This window comes from Neopsephotus bourkii, unplaced genomic scaffold (assembly GCF_033783945.1).
Source record: "Neopsephotus bourkii isolate Nb327-2 ecotype Australia unplaced genomic scaffold, CSIRO-AGI_Nbou_v1 NB_1250, whole genome shotgun sequence".
NCBI lineage: Eukaryota > Metazoa > Chordata > Aves > Psittaciformes > Psittacidae > Neopsephotus > Neopsephotus bourkii.
The window spans coordinates 172564-191081 of NW_026901735.1; the positions used below are offsets into that span (position 1 = coordinate 172564).

Sequence of the window (18518 nt, forward strand, 5' to 3'; positions counted from 1 at the left end):
TCAGCGAGTTCCAGTGTTCGTGGCAATGGCATCTGTGTGTTCTTCTGCACTACTGGAAATGCAACTCAAGCAGAAAAGGACCCAAAAGTATTTAGATTCTACCTTCTGAAGCCTAATTTGGATTTACAATCAGCAGTCAATTTCAAATGAGAAGTCCTTGAAAAAGAAGAAAGAACCCTAAATATTCCTGTCACTTCCCCCCACATCTGCAGTGCATGATTAGACAAAACTAAAATTACTTTATCTAAAAATTACTGTGTTATTTTCATACAGTGGCAGCTATGTCAAACTACGGTGTTACATGATGACTGCGTTTTTTGAATCTATTGCTGCTTATCACGTTTCTTTAAAACCTTTCAATTGTACAAGTAATCCAACCTATGCACCTCCTGAACCGAAATGAAAGGAAAAAATCAGCCTCTGTTATTTTAAAGTGAAACAATATTTTTGTCCCCTGGTAACGTGCACATCCTTCCAAATTTCTCCCTGTTTTTCTAAATATGGAACAGCTTGTCTTCCTCCTCCTTCAAATATCATGCCCGCTTCTTCCACAATGTCAACCAAAAAGCAGCTGACTTTTCGTGATGGATTGCCTTAAGATTACAACAAAGCAAGTGACAAATTCTGTAATAACCCTTTCCCCCTCCAGTTCTGCAGGCAGCATTCATTTGCATGTAAATTAATAAACTAAAAATGTGGAATCACAACTCAAGGGAGCTTAGACAATTTCATGCTTTTCTAGCAAATTTGCTTGAGGAAAATACACTTTTTACCCAATCTTGGCCATCAGGAAGCCTATTTTTCCCTGCTGAAGCCACAGGAGTGAGTTTAAGAGTTACTGGAGCTGCAGAAGTGTAATCACAGCTGTGGGTCTCAGCTCACAGGCTAACGGTTGTGCTAAGGGCTGCACAACAGTACCTCACTTATCAGCACCCTGGTATCTAGTCACATTCAAAGGTTTTGGGTCTCTGTTATTTAACACAATATAAATAGATTTACGTTCCAAAATGACATCTGATATGAAATATGACTGTTTAAAATTGTAATAATAGAAAAACCGAGCAAGCAATAAGCAACATCTAAGGTCGTACTTACCATAAATTCCTGTTGAAATACAGGGAAATGCCTGTAAAACAAATGAAAAGGGAAAAAATATCAGTGGGATTTCTCTTTGCTGAACTTTTTTATCAAAACCAAGGGTATTTTTAAATGCCTGTTTTCCAACACCCAGAGATTAGATGCTGCAGCCTTCACTGTTAGAGCAGTCAATTCATAGGCATTTTCATGTCATTATATGAAACATATTCCATATGTATTTCTTGCTGCCATGTTAACAAAGGCACATTCTTTTTCTCATCTTGAGCTATGAGCAACATTTGAACTTAGAATCGTTATTAAAACTGCCTTTAGAACTAAAAATTAATGCCATGAGCTAAAAATTAACACCATAAGCTGGTAGAGTAGGAAAAAGAAAAGGTTATATTCTCTGGATAAGTTAGACAATGTTTCTTCAATAGTAAAATAAGCTTGGTCAGCTTAAAACCTGCCCTCCCCTGCCTCTTTGCCATGCCCTCATTCACTATACCCTCCTTTTCTGTCTGAGAGCCTTGCATTTTTAACCTCATTTCTTTCAGACATGTGGTTTGTGGTGTGACCCAACACAGCTGTACTGGAGCAAGTCAAAGGCTTGCAAACTGGTTCAGGGACATGAACTAGAAGACATTGGGTAAAAAGGCAAGGTACATTTTTGGGTCAGCTTGGACACCACAGAAAATGCATCACGCCACAAGAGATGGTTCTAGACACTGTGAAAGCAAGAATGCCCGTTCGTATTTCTCCTAGCTGTAGATTTGCATTTCTGGGAGCCAGAGTCGGTTTTCCACCAGGAGAAACCAAAGCCCTGGTTTCACAAGAGAGACAGTTTTCTTTGTGTGCCACTGATACGTGATAGCACCTTTGCCTCCCACCTCTAGACTGACAGCAAACACAGCTCAAAGGTACAGGAGCACCTGGGACCAGAGTCTCAAATATCCACCCTGAGGCTCCCTCCAGATACCCCGGCGATGAGTCACCATACAAAAGGAATTCTTCTTTACTTAATCACACAGGAAAACATTATTCAAAGCTAATGCTTGCTTTATATTTAACCAGGGAATTAATTAGGGAATGGTGATTAAGAAAGGAGAAGTCTAATGGAAAGAACACATCCTCCCCTCCCTTCTGAAAATACTTAACTAAAATAAAGTGGGGGAGAATTACAGTCTTATTCCTTCTCACAACCACTACAACTTACATCCTGAAAAATACTTAGCTTTGTAGTTTGTACCCAATAAATCACAACGAATCAGCTCTTTAAGGAAATGAGGAATGGAGTAAGGGGAAAAAAAAAATCCACAAGGTTACAGAGCTCAGGCTGAGGTGGCAACAGATGCTCCAGCAATAGGAAAGTCATAAAGGATGATTTTGTCCGGTTTAGAAACAGATTATAAAATTCACCACTGCTGAAGCTTCACATTAAGAGATAATGGAAAACACAACACTTGTTTGGAGCCATTCTCTGCCAGAACTTGAGTAACAGCGCATAATTTAGATACTATTATTTGCCACATGGAATGAGTAATGGAGTATTCAAGGTTCCTTCTCTCACTGGCCCCACAACTCTGGGCACGGGCAAACAGTCCTGCAGCACATCTGAAACCCCATCCATCCCACAGCCCCTTGGGCAACACCACATATGGTGCATGCAGGAAGTAGCACTGCCACCACCTACTTCAGGTGCCCACATATGGGGCAAAGCACCCAGTGTGGGGGACCACGTGCCAAGATGGGTTGGCAGCCCCCAGGCAGTGAAGAAGAACCATGCACCATCTGCCCCCATGTCACTACAGGTTTATCACCTATGCACCGCAAAGGGCATCAGGCTGATAGGGTGCCCAAGCGAGATGCAGCTACTTAAACCTAGATGGTGATCTTAAAGGGATTTACAAAACCAGTCACCAGACTAATGGGTCGGCTTGGAATATGCTGTTCAGATCTCACACTGCAACTGTGTTTATTTGGGCCGCTGAAGCTGGGAGCCTTAAGGGAAGCCTGTGGGCTTCAGGGGACTAGGCTTCCTTTTCAGCCCTGCTTGCAGAAGAGATCAGATGACTGCATTTTCAGCACTGCACGACAGACACCTGTTGCATTTGTTCACCTCCATTCACAGAACACGCTGCTCTGAGGCTGTTTAGCAAGCTTTAGCCAGTAATTTGTGTGTTGTGCGTGTTTCTTAACACCTACATGGAAATTACTGTGCAGACACATCATAATCATTACCTTGCTTTCAGTTTCTGTCACGCAGCTGAGACATGAATGGAGCTACAAGAGCGCGTAAAATCCCATCAAGTTCCTTTGGAATACCGGTCTGTGCCATAACTTAGATGAGCTCTGCCCTCTCCCTCATTCAGGGATGATCACAGCATATAACCAGCAGATGTAATTTCGTAAGCTGTGACAGTGCTTTTATTCATTGAAGAAAGGCCTGTGCCTGAGATCACATATCAACTGTGTTTCTCTTGGCTCCTAGGGAGACAATTTAGTCTAGATGCCAGGTTGAAATTACTGGCAGAGCCCTAATGGGGAACTCACAGCATGGATATCAACATACTACAATACCTGGCTTATGGACAAAAGACGTTAAGGTTTCTAACCTTTTCTGTGCATAATAAAATCTTAATTATGTATTTGATTTCAACAAAAAATTCAGGTTCACAGTAGGAAATATTCATTCCCATTTCCATAATAAAATGTCTCTCATCTTAATTTGTTGCTAGTAACTGCTATTTATTGACCAATTTCTTTGCTACTGAAATAGCGTGTTTGCTTTACTCTGAGGGCTGACAGCACTCGAAACGGGTGTAACTCTGGAGTAGAACACAAGTAGTAAGAGTGAGAGCTTACTACCACTACGCTGCTGCCACCATCTAGAGAAGGAAGCCAAATTAAATCAGCTGCGTGAACACTCTAAGGCTGAGAGTGATTTAATTCCTGTAGGAGATGATGTGGGTACTCAGACTCTGTACTTTTTAATTGAATGTTTCCTATTAAGGCTACAGCAGCAGCGTTAATTAGGATGAAATGTAATGCAGTTTCATGAGGAAAACTTACAATAGTCACCATGTGGAAGCCAGGTTGGACTCTTAGGACATTTCAATAGGAGGAACCTGGGTATTTAAATACTTAAAGGCTTGTCTATGACAAGGGGTTCTAGTTCACACTGAGCTGCAATGTATTAACTGTTATACATTAGATGAATATAATTGCTACATCTACATGACCAGCTGCCTCCTACTGCAGTCCTAATAATTGCTTCCAAAGAGCAAAGACTGTCTTCAAATTAAGTGCTTGGCATTCTGCACCAGCATCCCAGTGTCATTTCTGCCACAACCCAGCCACATACAAGGTAAGCACTTGTCTTCCAGCACATAACACAGCAGATAATCATAAAATTAAACAGAGATTGAGCTTTCTCTGGTTTCACTGCATCATCTCATGAAGCAGCCTAGCACACATGCTTGAGAGCCTTTCCCTTGTGAAACTGGCATTGCTGAATCTTCACAAATACCTTGGAACTGTTTAAAAAGACTTAGTTTTCACTAAAATTGCAAGAGGAAACAATTTTTATCTGATTCTTCAACAAAGTTAAAATTTCTTAATATCTCTGGGTTGATGGTAGTTAAATGTGTTATGCACAAAACAACACCACAAGCTTCTCCAGAAAGTTCAAGGTAACACATATTCCTTTGGATATACTTTATTCATATATATACACACACACACTTTATGCACTCCATATACATTGTACATTGACCTTTTTCTTGGTCATGGTCCTTGCTAGCTGGAGCCTGTGCCACTACTGCAGAGAACCTTGCATCTGAACAAACTTGAGGACGTTAAGACTACCATTCCCAGTATCTCACTATCTATGTATCACCAGTGCTCTGGGACCTGTGATACAGGCATTTCGCTAGAGGATGAACAGATAACTGACTCTGGGAAAAGATTTCTTCACCAAGCAGCTTGTTCCTTTGTGAGCTCCAGAAGTGGCCTCTTCATCTAGTCTTTCTTTTCCCTAATCTGAGATAGCAGCCAACCTGTGCTCAATGAAGATGATGCCCCCCTGTACCAGCTCAAGATGGGTTACTTCTCTTCCCCCACCATCTTCCTCCAGAGCCTGTGAAGCCTCATGTGCTCCTGAGCTGCTTGTTTTATCCCCTTAGCACTGCAAGGAGCTATCTGTTCATAACCTCTCTATTAACTTTCTCCCTCTTATTTGCCAGCAAGTGGGAAGTTGCCCTTCAAGCTGGGACATGGCTTTGAGCACGATACCATAGGCCAAAAATAATTAACTTGCCTTCCACTTTAAAAGACTATCTTTACAGTTCCTTAGCAGCATTAAGAAAGACCCGAAACTCCAAAAACCGAGGTGCCAAACCACCCTCCATGTCAGATTAAGCAGAAACTTGAATCCTTGCTTCAATGGGAGAAAGCCCCATTCCTGCTGCTCAGAGGACCCGACCCAAATCTCAAACAAACTCTGCTCTTACAGTGCTTCAGTTTATTATTTTTGAAATTTGACTTGAGTTTTTGTTTTTCACCTTGATTTATATAAAAATATTGAAGTGAGATGAATTCCTCTGTGCTGGGAGCATCCCTGTCTGAAAAGTAGTACAGTGAGCGCCTCTGCTAGATTGTTTGTCTTACAGTCAGTGATAGCCTCATGAACTGAAGTGGCAGGTGAGTGGGCAGAGAGAAAATTGCTTGTTTAAGAGCAGCCCTGACAGCACTGCTCTGCTGTGATTCACGAGGGTGAATGCCAGAGGGATGCTGCAGAGGTAAAGCAGAGCATTACAAAGTAAAGCTGCCTATGCTGGAATGAGTTTTGCTGCACAGAGTTAACGTATAATAAGGAATTTTTCACACCCTTAGTTCCCACGTGTGTGTTCAAAAAGTTCACTGTAACATAAATATATACTTGTAATAACTTTGTAGAACATCACAGATTAACAATGTTCCTGTTTCCTTGGCACTTTACTACCTCTATGACTTGCCATGTCCACCTTCAAAAGCCAAAAGTATATACTGCCTAAAGCTGTGCTTTCTGCCAGAAATAAACATGTTTAGATAGCATGCTATGAATATCTTTTTAACATTCAGCACCAAAAAGCTGTGGCACGTACATAGTGGCATTGCAAAGTGCTGTTACAGAGACTGCAGCACAGTGCTATGAAAGCTACCTATCAGCTAAACCACAAAGTAAGCCAATTTTAATGTTACCAATTGTTTGAATAATAATTTATTTTTCATGACAAGATTTTATGATTTGAATCTAGTGGGTGGTAAAGATGCGTGGTGGGGAATAGAGTGGTGTATGTTATAACTTGGAGCATGTAGTCAAGCTGCTGCAACTGCAGGGAATATACAGGACCTCAAGCAAGCAAAAACAAGCAGAAGTATTCAAAACTGGAACCCTTCAAGCTCATCCATGCCCATTCTGGCAGCATCCACTTGGGCAGCTGGCACACACAAAGGTACCATCATATGTACACAACAGTACCACTCCCCCAGGGTTTCATTATGGAGTTGACACCAGGGGTCCCATACCCGCTTCAGATTAGCTCATCTCCATTGTGCAGATTTGGACCTGCAGTACACAACCATGGATAGCACCATCTATACCCAGAGTTCAACAGGAGTATGACCTCTATAGCTCAGGGACAGCAAGAGGCATGCAAGTACACTAACTAATCATCCTTAAGCCTAGCATCAAGCAGTGTGAGCTTGTACCCCAGGAGAACCAGCAAATTGCAGTTCCCTGTCCCTTGCCATGACTGTTAGCCTGCCCTAACTTCATTTCTGTGAGTCTAAACAGTCTGATCACAGTTATAGCACTGTTTTTCAGTGTTGATCAAGTAACATCAGTATCAGCTACCCTGATATTCCTGTTGACCATCCAATGCTCCTAAAGCACCTGGGTGCCTTGAATGCCTTTCAAAATAACATGCTCTATAAAATCACCTATCTCCAAAAAGCACAATAAACCTGTAAACTTTGGGGCCTACTGTACCTCTTCAGCTGTACAAAATATCCACAGGGTACATGCATACATATTTAAGATACCAGTAACATTTCAAACATTTCATATCAAACATTTCAGAGCCAGATTTTGCTATTTTTACTAGATCAAACGTATAAACCAAACCATTTCATAAACCACTGACTCTAATACTATCCTGTTGCCTTTTAAAAATCCTTACACTGCTACTTGGAACAAAAATAAAGAAAAACTTATTTCCCTGTAAATCTCCTGCCATAAATTCTGTATTTGTCATCATTCTGAACTGTAATTCAATGAGCAATAAATTTTGCAAGTAACTGTCATACAAATGAAATTTATTAATAGAGAATTCTAATGCAACTCCCTATACTGAAAATGAAGAGAAAAAAAAAGGGGGGGGGGGGGAGAATTGAAAATGGGAATGTTTAAGCTCAGTTTTCATTATGGACCATACTAGTATGCCTATTAATCCATCTTTAAGGAATACAAATGTAATTATTGCCTCAAAAATGAGTCTCTTGATCACAGCAGATCACACACAAACCTTTAGGCATTCATATGAGCTCCCTCATTCACACAACATGCAGATACAGTATGAGATACAACATCCAGCTGCTCAGCACTGTTAGAAACACCGGGCATATGCAGGTGCTGAAAAAGTTGAGGGCAATACTGTAGTATAAACATAAGCACCCAGCTATTTAAATGCCAAGAAGTTTACATCCCAGCTATGCTGAAGGTTCTCTGAGGATACTGATGGCTCACAAAATGCTGGTCAAGCAACTACAGCTGAAGTTCAGATTCAGACCCAATGTGAAACATCCCTTCTGGATGGTGGCTCACGACTCCTCAATGCACCTTCATTTACCAGACTGCAAGTTCACATTGCACAATTGAAGGTCAATAGGTTTAGAAAATGATACACAGTGGTATTTACATTTCAAATAAAACCCTAACAGCTGGGTGGCAAATGATAACTGAGAGAAGACTGCTGCAAAGCTACTGAAAGCTTGAAGGACTCCTATTGAGTACGAATTACTTGCAACAAGTGCGTAGAGAACTTCATCATAACTCAGAATACACAGAATCCAAGCCAAATATGTGGCCGTTGTTCAGATGATCTCCACAAGCTTCCCCGGCTGGTCACACTTGCAGGCTGCTCCAGGTAAATATTGACCACAAAGACTGCACTTCTTCAAGGCTGCTTATTTATACAAAAGGGCAGTTACTGAAAGAGGCCACCTGAGAGGTTAAAAGGGCCAAAAGAACATATTTAGTATTTCCTGTTACCAAACTAAACAGATCACGGGGCTGTGGGGAACCCTCTCCTTTCATGACCTGTTTCCCACAAATCTGGCAATGTTCTCATTGACAAATTGTGTCTCTCTCCTCACGCAAGGAGTGAAAATTTAGTTTCATTTTTACCAAAATAATTAAAAATTTCAACCAAAACACGAAAAAAAAATATTGAGGAATCACTCCCAAAGTGTATAAATTATTTTTAGCAGCTGTGCATTGTTAACTTCATATGAATTTAAAACAGGTTTGTAAAGACACTGAATCCAGCTGCTACAATGAACTGTGCAAGACAGCGCAGCATCGTTGTATGGAATTAACTTAAGATTCACTACTTGAGGAATGTCACTGAATTAATTACCTTAAAATGTTCAAGTTTACTATCGTTCAGTAATTAAAGGCAATAGCTCAATCGACCGCCTGGATAAAGACCTGCACTGAAAGTTGCTCAAATAGTTTATTTCACTTCCCCAAGTACAAAGTGAGTAGTTGGATGAGTTTTGGTTTTGTTTTCTTTCTGAACTATTTGCACATATGTAGTTAGAATGAGAAGCTGATGGGGGAACTATGGACTAACAGCTTGGGAAGCATTTTTAGAAATCATAGATTATTTGTCTGTAGAAATCCTCAGAAGTGAAATTGGACCTTTTAAACCAGCACAGAATAGGTGAGGTTGGAGGTTACACCTCTAGGGCCAAGTAAAGCTGGACACCCAGGACAACAGCCAGTCAGGCTAGAGTATCCCCAAGGATGGAAACTTCACAACTTCTGTGGGAAACCTGTTCTGCTGTTTCACCAGCCATAAGTGGTTTCTAATGTTTGAATGGGATTTCCTGTATTTCAGTTTGTCCATTCAATGGCCACCACTGAGAAGAGATTGCTCATCTTCACTTTCATCCATCAGGAGTTTATACCCATTGATAACACCTTGCTGCTGAGCCTTCCCTTCTCCAGGCTGAACTGTCTCACACTTCCCTCTGGGTAATACAGTCCAGGCCCTTAACCATCTTTATGGAACTTCACTGGAGTTGCTCCCGTATGTCTGTGTGTAAGTCTCTGAAAAGCAGCACAACCATGTGGTATATCAAGCACTCCTCCAAGCTTTGGACTGTCTGAAACCCTGCTGGGGTGCTTTTCTGCCCCACCATCTAAGGCACTAAGGAGGATCTTTAACACTACAGGCCCCACTATCAGCCCCTGGGGTGCACTGCTAGTGAAGGGCCTCCAGCTGGACCTTGTGCCACTGACCACAACTCTTTAATCCCAGAAGCTCAGCCAGTTTTTAGTCCACCTCTCACCCAGCAAAAAAATATAGACAGAAACATAATAATTGGCATTATAAGACAGCATCTGCCCAGGATGTTCAGAAGCCATTGCACTTGAAACACCAATTAAAGCAGCAAAAGCACAGATGAAGAAGAAGAAAGAATAAAACATCAAATGAGAACTTAGAACAGATTTCACTTTTTTTCCTTTCTATACCAACCCATGCCAAAACAGGCTTGAATTGAATGACAAAGTGATCCCGAACCACATCTGCGATGTGCTTTTAGCCTCAGTAGAGAACAGTTATGAGTTCTGTCAAGAACTCAGAAATCCCCTTGCTGTTTTCAAGAGCAAGGGACATCCACCTACACACCCCATATTGCATCAGCCTCTCAGCACTGCAGAGCATGGAACAGTTGCTAGGTTTGATTCTGGAGTCCCTGAGCTATCAGAGTCTATTTTGTGAGCAAAAGCTTGAATATGCAACTTCCTTCACAAGAACACTACAGATCCAGCCCTTATTACTTTTTAAATGGATACTGACTATTTTCAGAAGACTAATAATACTGTTTAATCATACTCACTTCAATAAAATCCTGTTGTATTAAGGGCTTCCATTTATTTAGCTTGAGAGGCCACCTTCAAAGCAGTTCTTGGGCATCTCACCCCCTCTAGCATATTTCTACTCACAAGATCCTGCAGGATCCACTGACCTCATCTTCCATGTGTATCCCCTAAGAGAAAAGCTAGGAACTTGCTTCATCTCAGTTAAGCCATTTTGAGGCTGGACTTCTGGTCTAAGGTTCTCTCTACAGTTAATAAAGAGGGTAATTCAGCTGTTTCAGGTCAAATGAATGGCTCTCATGGGGAACCACTGACTACAGAGTGAAGCTATACACCTAAGCTAAATTTAGGTGAAACAAATCTCTCCCTGAGCACAGGAAATCATACGTGTTTGCCAGAAAGCATATTCAGGAACTCTCTTTCTCTTGAGTCCTAACCACAGGAATATTCTTTCCATTGATTCAATATAAAACTGCTGCTAATGAAAAATGATGGGCCAGACTTCTCTGGTTTCATGAGATTATCCTGCATGGCAGTCAGCCTCACGGGTGTGATGGCAAAGGAGAGCTTTAAACAGTCCAGGAAAAGGTCTGTCTGGCACAGTCCTGCCTCAGACAGAAATACCCACATGCCAGTGCTGAGCAGGCACCTCCTGGCCAGCAAATACACTCCGCTTCTAAAAAGGGCTAATTAAGAACTACACAACAGCTTCAGTCTTGTGCACTGCTCTCATTTCCAGGAGCACAGCTGTGAAAATCAGATCCACTGGCCCCAGCACAGGCTCCTGGTAGTCCAGGGCAATTTCCACCCTAATGGATGCAAATGCTGAGACATACATTGTGGTCAGAATACACAGACGTTGCAAGCCTGGCTCAAGCCCACACAGGCAGGTAAGAGAAGACATACCTAAAGCAGCGTCAGCATTTCTAGTGCACAGGTCATTACACTTACTAATTCATTCTTAAAGAGCACAAATTTAGAATGTAGGGCCCTGATCCAAACCAATATTTTGCCACATCTGCAGATCAATATGAGCTTTATATTTATATTTTCAAAAGAAAAAAAAGGAATAAGAACCCACATGACTGTATTAACATAAAAGCATCTGAAAGGAGGTATTCAGTGGCAAAAGTAGTTAGTGACTGCAGTGACAATAACTGCTTCATCCCCAACACTAGGTTAGCCTGTCCTTACAGCTCCATCTAAACCAACATACCCAAGGAAATACCACTGCACCTTTACTGTGGTCTGATTCAGATCTGAGACAACCTTGCAAGAAAAAGCCATTAAGTGACATTAACGTAGTACTGAGAACATTCTCTGACAACCAAGAATAATGAGGTAAATTAAGGGCAGATGGATATTGAGGCTTTCCTCTAAATGCCCTTAATTTTGTAGGTTTTAGACATACTGTCTCCTGAACCTTGGTGTAATTTTAGTTTTACTATTTGTGATATTTATAGCTCCCATTTATATAAGTAATCTGTAATTTTAATGCAGGTCTAATAGTTCCAACTGCCATTGACAGAGAATGTAAAATGAAAAAGGGAGGATACCTTGTTGAGAAAGACGCTGTTTTATTTCCTTCCTGCCACCTTAGCCACTGTGATACAGTGGGTTAATGTCTTACTTGGATTCCAACCTTGTCAACACATCAAAGATCCTCCCAGGTGAAGAGGAGCAGGGCTATGCAATTGATCTCTCCTAACCTGTAATGTCGGTGTCACTCTGGTCCAGGGTGAGTGACTGAAATGCATATTTCTTTTTGAGAGAGGTAAGAGCCGCCTTGAAGAAGTACATGATGATGAAAGGTATGAGACAAGAGTAGACCTTGGGAAATGTCAAGGGAGATCACAGTGAAAATTGCCTTCTTTATCCAGAATAAATAACAGCAGTTGTGGATTACACGACTGTAATTCTGTTGAGGAGGTCTGGTAACATAAATCACGATAAAGACAATTCGAGACTCTTTTTAAAGACCAAGGAGGTTATTTGTATTTTCTAACTTATTTTCTACTGTTCCCAGGCACAGTCTCCACAGATATTTCTATGGCTATCCTGAGTCCCCTCAATGCAGTGTCTTTCCCCACCCTATTTATTCTCTGCTGTCACCCCACTCTAGCTTTTTCCTTTCCACCCTTCCGCCCCCCGATGACAGATTGCTGCCATCTGCCCCATTCTGAATTCACTGCTTCCATTATCACTTCCCTTACAGCTGTGGCACATCTGCTTTCAGATCCACTTTACAATTTTTCCTAAGGGCCTGCCTTGCTCTTGCTTGCGTCTGTGCAAGGACAGCAGCAGCTACAGGAGCCTCATCTCCATCTGTGGCTTCATTCAGAGACACTGCAAGCAGCAAAACCTGCCTCAACTTCAGCTGCAATCCAAATCCTATTTCTATTGTTTTTTCCTCTTTCAAACTGCTGTTGAATGACAAGTTAAGCTGCACCAGTACTGCAAAAAATGGGTCAACAACTCTGGATACCTCATTTCTGATACTGTAGGTTTGGTTCAGAATATGGAAAACAACTCACTATCTGAAAGAAGGTTTGGGGGAAAAATATCAGTGGCAATGCGTCCAACGAGGCACTTGGAAAACAAGGAGTCTCTGAAGGAAGGTCAGTCCAGGTTTGCAGGTTCTGACACGTTTCCTCATTCTGAGTAACCCCAACAGTATTTCTATCAAATTAAAGGAATCTGCATAATGCTTCACTTGGCATCAGTAAATGTGTCAGGAGATGTCTCAATAAAACTTCAGTGCTAATGCAAGAAAGGCCATCACACACGTTAAGTAAAATTAAAAACAAAACCAAAAGAAGCCAACAAAATCCCCTGAGGAAATAAGGATATTTTTCCCAAGTTCTTCCAGCTTTTGCTCTCTTACAGACATCTGTTCTTTCTCTTGATAGGTTCTACTGCAAAAGCACAAGGTTAATAATCTCAAATGGAAGTGACTTTTATTTTCTATCACTTCCTATTTAACATAATCATCTGGACAGATTTTTGCATTGGTCTCAAGTAACAATGCCTTGTCGAAGTCTTCCTATTTTGAAATGGTTTGCATGGCTATAACTGGTACATATATGTTTAAATAGTAGAAGTGGCAGAACTGAAGAAAAGGCATAAAGATTTCTGTCTTTTCTTTAACTGCATATTTCCCAAATGAAGAAAACTTCACAGAGCAATCAAAACAGAACAGAAAAATACAGCTATCACTTTGATTTCCCCGTCTTTTCTGGCTGAGTTGCCCCCAGATGCCCTTTTCATTTCTAAAAAAAAAAAGCATATTGAGATCTTGGTGCTGTTGCTTTGAATTTCTTTTCCTGAAGGAAAGACAGACATGAAAAGGTCTAAACCAGAGCCGCATTATTATTCAAGAAACGTTATGAGGAACAGCCACTTGCATTACTAATACTTTATCATTCATGGAAACCATTTAGTGTGAGAGACAAAAGCAGCATATATACATCTAAACAGCTATGTATGCCAAATAGATACCAGCTCTGGAGAACAAATACAGCACACAGAGGGGGAAAAGAACCCCAACAGAAAACCACACACAAAATCCCAAAGCAGAGAGGCAAATGAATGAAATGAACTTGCATCTGTGGATAGCAAAGGTTTAAGAAACTGATTTTACCATTCCTTGCTTTCAAATACTTTGAAGAGAATTAAGAAATTACTGAAAGGTTTTGTACCACGTGCTATGGTAAAGACTGCATAAAACAAAAAGGGAAATATACCAATATACTAATATCAAGGCCCTAGCTCTTCTTTCTGTGTTTTCTCCAAGATCCCACTGATTTCAGTGAGAGTTCTGCACATGCAGCGACTCCAAAAGGGGCTCTGATCACTTGTGTTTTCAGGCTGATGCAAAGGCACTAACACAGAGAAATTTCTATTTGTGCTAATGGGATCTGTATGGCCAATGATACTTGGTCTTCTTCCTGAGAATATTCCCCTGGTTCTTGTTCTTTTGAGGTCTGCTTCAACAGAACGCCTCTGTCTTGCATTAAAATACAGTTATGAAATTCATAACTAAACAGTACTTTAAACCATATTGTTTAATCTATGGCTTTTCCTCTGACAAGTGTGAAAACGTGTGCAATGTGACAGAAGGTTTGCTATAGTAATTGCATGTTGTGATTGAATGATAGAGTAACAACCACGGAAATAACTGTCTTGCTGAAATTGCCGCAGAAGGTAAGTTGCTCCTGTACAGTTTTAACTTATGCACCATCTGTTTTGCCAGTCCTTTAAGTGTTCCTTTAACTAGTTTAAGGGATTTTATTGTTGCACGCAGAGGCATTGCCACACTTTCTCTGACCTTTTATACATTTTACTTTGGAAAGAGTCTCTGTCCCCTTCTGCCTCTCTCCTTTCAAACCCTGTTCTCCCCACCTGGGACTTGTTCATCCACCACCCACATCTGACAGACCTACCACCCATGTTTTCTAAATAACAGCCACATTAGCTAGCAAAGGGGAGGTTATATATGGGCAAAACACATAGGTCCTTGGGAGTATTTTTCCAGCAGATGGAGACACAAAGTGTTTATTTCCCTAAAAGCTGATATTATTAACCATCAGTTCAAGAATAAAGTAATATTCCAAAATTACTATTATACTCAAGACTCACCCAGTTGTGAGAGAAGAAATATATTTGGATAATAAGCTCATTTTGGACTCAAATTAAAATGGTAAATCATTTGCAATATAGCACTAAGTAACACTACATTAAACTTAACAGATTATCAAGACTCTAATTCTGTATTAAAAAAAACCAAACAGCTGAAGTTAAAAATGAATTGATCAAAAACCCTCTTCAGCCAAAGCATACGCTTTGTCCCCTTTACACATCAGCAAAGCCCTACAATGAAATAACCAACACAATAAAACTGTGTTGTTATAGTGTGGCACACAGTGATAGTACATTACGTTACAACAATAAGAACGAAGGCTCCTTCAAATCAAACTTGAAGGTGGACAAAAAAACAGGGGCTATCAAATGAGACCAGCGTGTTGCAAGTTCAAAACAAACAAGAGGAGATGCTTCTTCATATCAAGCGGAGTGGATGCCACACAAAAGAGAAAAGTTTATGGGAGCTAAAAAAATCAATATTACAGATTCACCTAAGAAAAACCCAATGAGGGATTTAAAGTGCGAAGATAAAATTTGTGGATCATAAAGTCCATGAGCAATGAAAATCCAGGCCTAGGAAAGTGTCTGACCACTCTCACTAAATGCTTGCTCTGGCCTTACACTCCTCAGTAAGCACCAGCTCTCTACCAAAGCAAAGGCAGCGCACCAAATGAAATGGTCTGACCCAGCCTTTCATCCAGTCTTCAACAAACTTCCTGCATAATTGTTGAGAAAAGTATGGGCAAGAGGAGGGGATTTTGTAGTCTAAAATCTGTGGAAATAATAATAATCACCAAGTAGGAGGAGAGCTACCAAAGCAGCAAACAGTAGACATGCACAGAGCCAAAGGCGATTCAGGCATACACAGCTCACAGAGGCATCGGAACACCACTGACAGTCAAGGAGAACAGCACATGTTGGCTGGACACAAACTAGTGCTTGCCCTCACTCTGCAGGGACACCAGACTCCTCCTACTCAGAGAATGCCTCCTTGTCCTCTAACCACGATGTCACAGAGTCAGCACAGGTCAGAACCAGAAACAGCCTAAAAAGGCCCTATATAAGTAAGATACCGCATTATCTTACATTGTTAGTGCCTTTTTGCTTTATGACAAAATAAGCATGAGGAAGAGGCATGTTTAATATCCAACTTTTGTGAACATACTGACTATACCAATTGTCATAATATTTGAAGTATTTGTCAGATCTTTACTACAATGCAGTATCTTCTTTTCTGTAACTCAGTGTTCTACCTTATTGCAGCATTTGCCTTATATGCCCCCCCCAACCCAAAAATCATCCCTAGCCACAATCCTACAAGCTGAGCATTTTATTTGCCTTTCCAGCCAGCACTGTTTTCAAGAAGTCATTCAAAATCACTTTCAGAAGAACTTTCCCCAAGGAGTTACAACTAATTAAGAACCCATCCATGTTTCAGTCATTTACACAACTCCATTGTGGATTCTGCAATTTTTATCTAAAGTCTTTGAAGTTATATATAATGTCAGTCATTCTGAGTCATCAGCAAATTATAGCCCTCTTTACAGCACTGCTGCAAATGCTGTTAAATGAAGCAAAACTGGTCCTGACAGTGGTCCCCCTAATAGTACTGTTGACCTCTTTCATCAAGAGGATGACTTTTTTTTTATCCTTTGCATTAATCTATCACCCGCTAACTGATTTTTAATCTCTAACTTCCAAAGGCTATCAAGTCCACCTTGTGATTTTGTCTACTGTTAATAAACAACACTGCTTATTTCCTCAACAATACCTGGCAATGAAAGGGAGGTTGTCATTGCAGCACAAGCCTTCCTAGTTTAGTTGGTGTTAGAAATCAGGCAGGAGAGACTATCTCTGGGATAGTCAGGACAAGGCAGTCAGGACTTCCATCCTTAGCTCAGTGAAGGGGAGCACACACTGCCCAGAACTGAGAGGCAGAGCTGGGCAAAACCAGCAATACCAAGTGCATGTAACATTTCAGTTCAGTTTTGACCTGTTCTAATAATGACCAAGAGAAATAGCTCAAACACTGCATGTTATTGAGCAGTGGTCCCTGACCTTTATTAGTCCAGTTACATGGCAAGCAACATCAACCACTGCCTTGCTGGCACCCAGGCCACAGTGACAGCAACCCTGCGTCCAGCTTGCTCAATCCTATGCCACAGGATGGAGAGCACTGGTAAAGGTCTTTGGCTTTTCTTCTTATGAAGAAAAGATTGTAATTTATAACTGTTATGACAGTAAGCACCACACAGGAAAGCAGTGGCACACTGATTAATGCTGTATCAAAATACTGTGTTTTAAGCTGTACATGGAGTAGATATGGAATAATTCAGCTGACTACCACAAGTCAGGTATGAAGCTGTCTCACTTCTCTCCTTCAAATTACTCCTTAAAACCTTTTCCTTTCCCATCAGTGTCTAAAAACCTTGACAAAACATAACCTGGTGTTACGCTGAGCCTACTTCAAGGCATGACAGCTAACACTACCTCTTCAGTGGGCTCCTGGTCAGCAGCTCTCTTAAACACACCAGCAATAAAAACCCATCAGCTGTGACTGATTCGGTCTCTTCAATTGCTGGGTCAGTAAAGACAACCCATAAATTCTTTATGGACTAAAAAGCAGAACATTAAAATATACAGGTTAAGCTAAACCCACTTTAATGTAATTCAGGATTTTGGCTGCCACTTCAACTATAATTAACATGAACACTAATATGTTTAACTATACTACACCAAGCATAGCCATAATACATTTATTGTACTAGACCAAGTACAGCATTATGGTACAGAATAGAAAGGGGACAACTCCACAGCGTGATTCAGGGAAAAACCATAAGTGATCTGGAAATTGTAGTCCCTTTTCCTGTGTCCACCCCTAGAGCTGCAGTACTCCTTGATGACGTTCCAAGCCCTCAGTTTCCGGGATGTAGCTGTGCCATCATTCAGGACATCAAGGGGTCAGTCATAGCACACCTGTAATGGGTTCCCATTTGCAGAAAAGGCTTGTCTGGGACTTGTAATATTATGGCAAACTAAGGAAAATTGTGGGTGATTTTCCATAATAAAGAGAAGGCCGATGAGGACCCAAGTCTTACTCTAAGAACACGTGTCAGATCAAAGACCTTTGACACTGCAGACACCATAAACCATTAATCTATCAGCATTTTATTTTAATGCAGGAACTCCAAGAACAAAGAAGTAGTGAACCTCTTTCCTAAAATACCAGCACATCCCTCCTACATCACTACATGAAGCTGTGTGGACAAATAAGAGCAGAAGGGGGGAATGGGTCTATCCCCAACTCAAAGCTTCTTAGGAAATTCCCTGAAAGCTATGTAATTATAAGGAAAAGATGACTAGTTTTGAGACAATGTACATTAGTACAGATTTAGTAGATGGTTGTATACAAAACTGGATTTTTTTTTCTCACTATCATCTCTACTGTCCAAATCTACTTTACCAATGGAAGACATTTTGCTAACAATGAATAATTCAAGTTACAGTGCAACCTCAATGCTTTTCTATTGCAAAATAACTTACCTCCCTTCACGAAGGGCAGGAAGCTCCATTCTTTTGCCTTTCATGCCAGAAAAACAACAACATTTACCTCCTGCTTCTAATTACTAAGATACAAAAAGAAACTAGTAAA

At 40.8% G+C, this 18518-nt stretch overlaps 1 protein-coding gene across 8 annotated transcripts in view; it reads right to left on the bottom strand.

Annotated features, from left to right (window-relative positions):
- Positions 1-18518, bottom strand: part of MACROD2 (mono-ADP ribosylhydrolase 2) — a 741850-nt gene that overhangs the window by 142806 nt on the left and 580526 nt on the right. For all 8 annotated transcript variants that reach the window (XR_009727138.1, XR_009727137.1, XR_009727136.1 and 5 more), the window contains one exon: positions 1096-1126. Coding sequence is in view for 4 of the 8 variants with exons in the window: in XM_061364765.1 (XP_061220749.1) it covers positions 1096-1126 (31 nt within the window). In the remaining 4 variants the exon portion in view is untranslated. The remainder of the gene's footprint in view (positions 1-1095; positions 1127-18518) is intronic.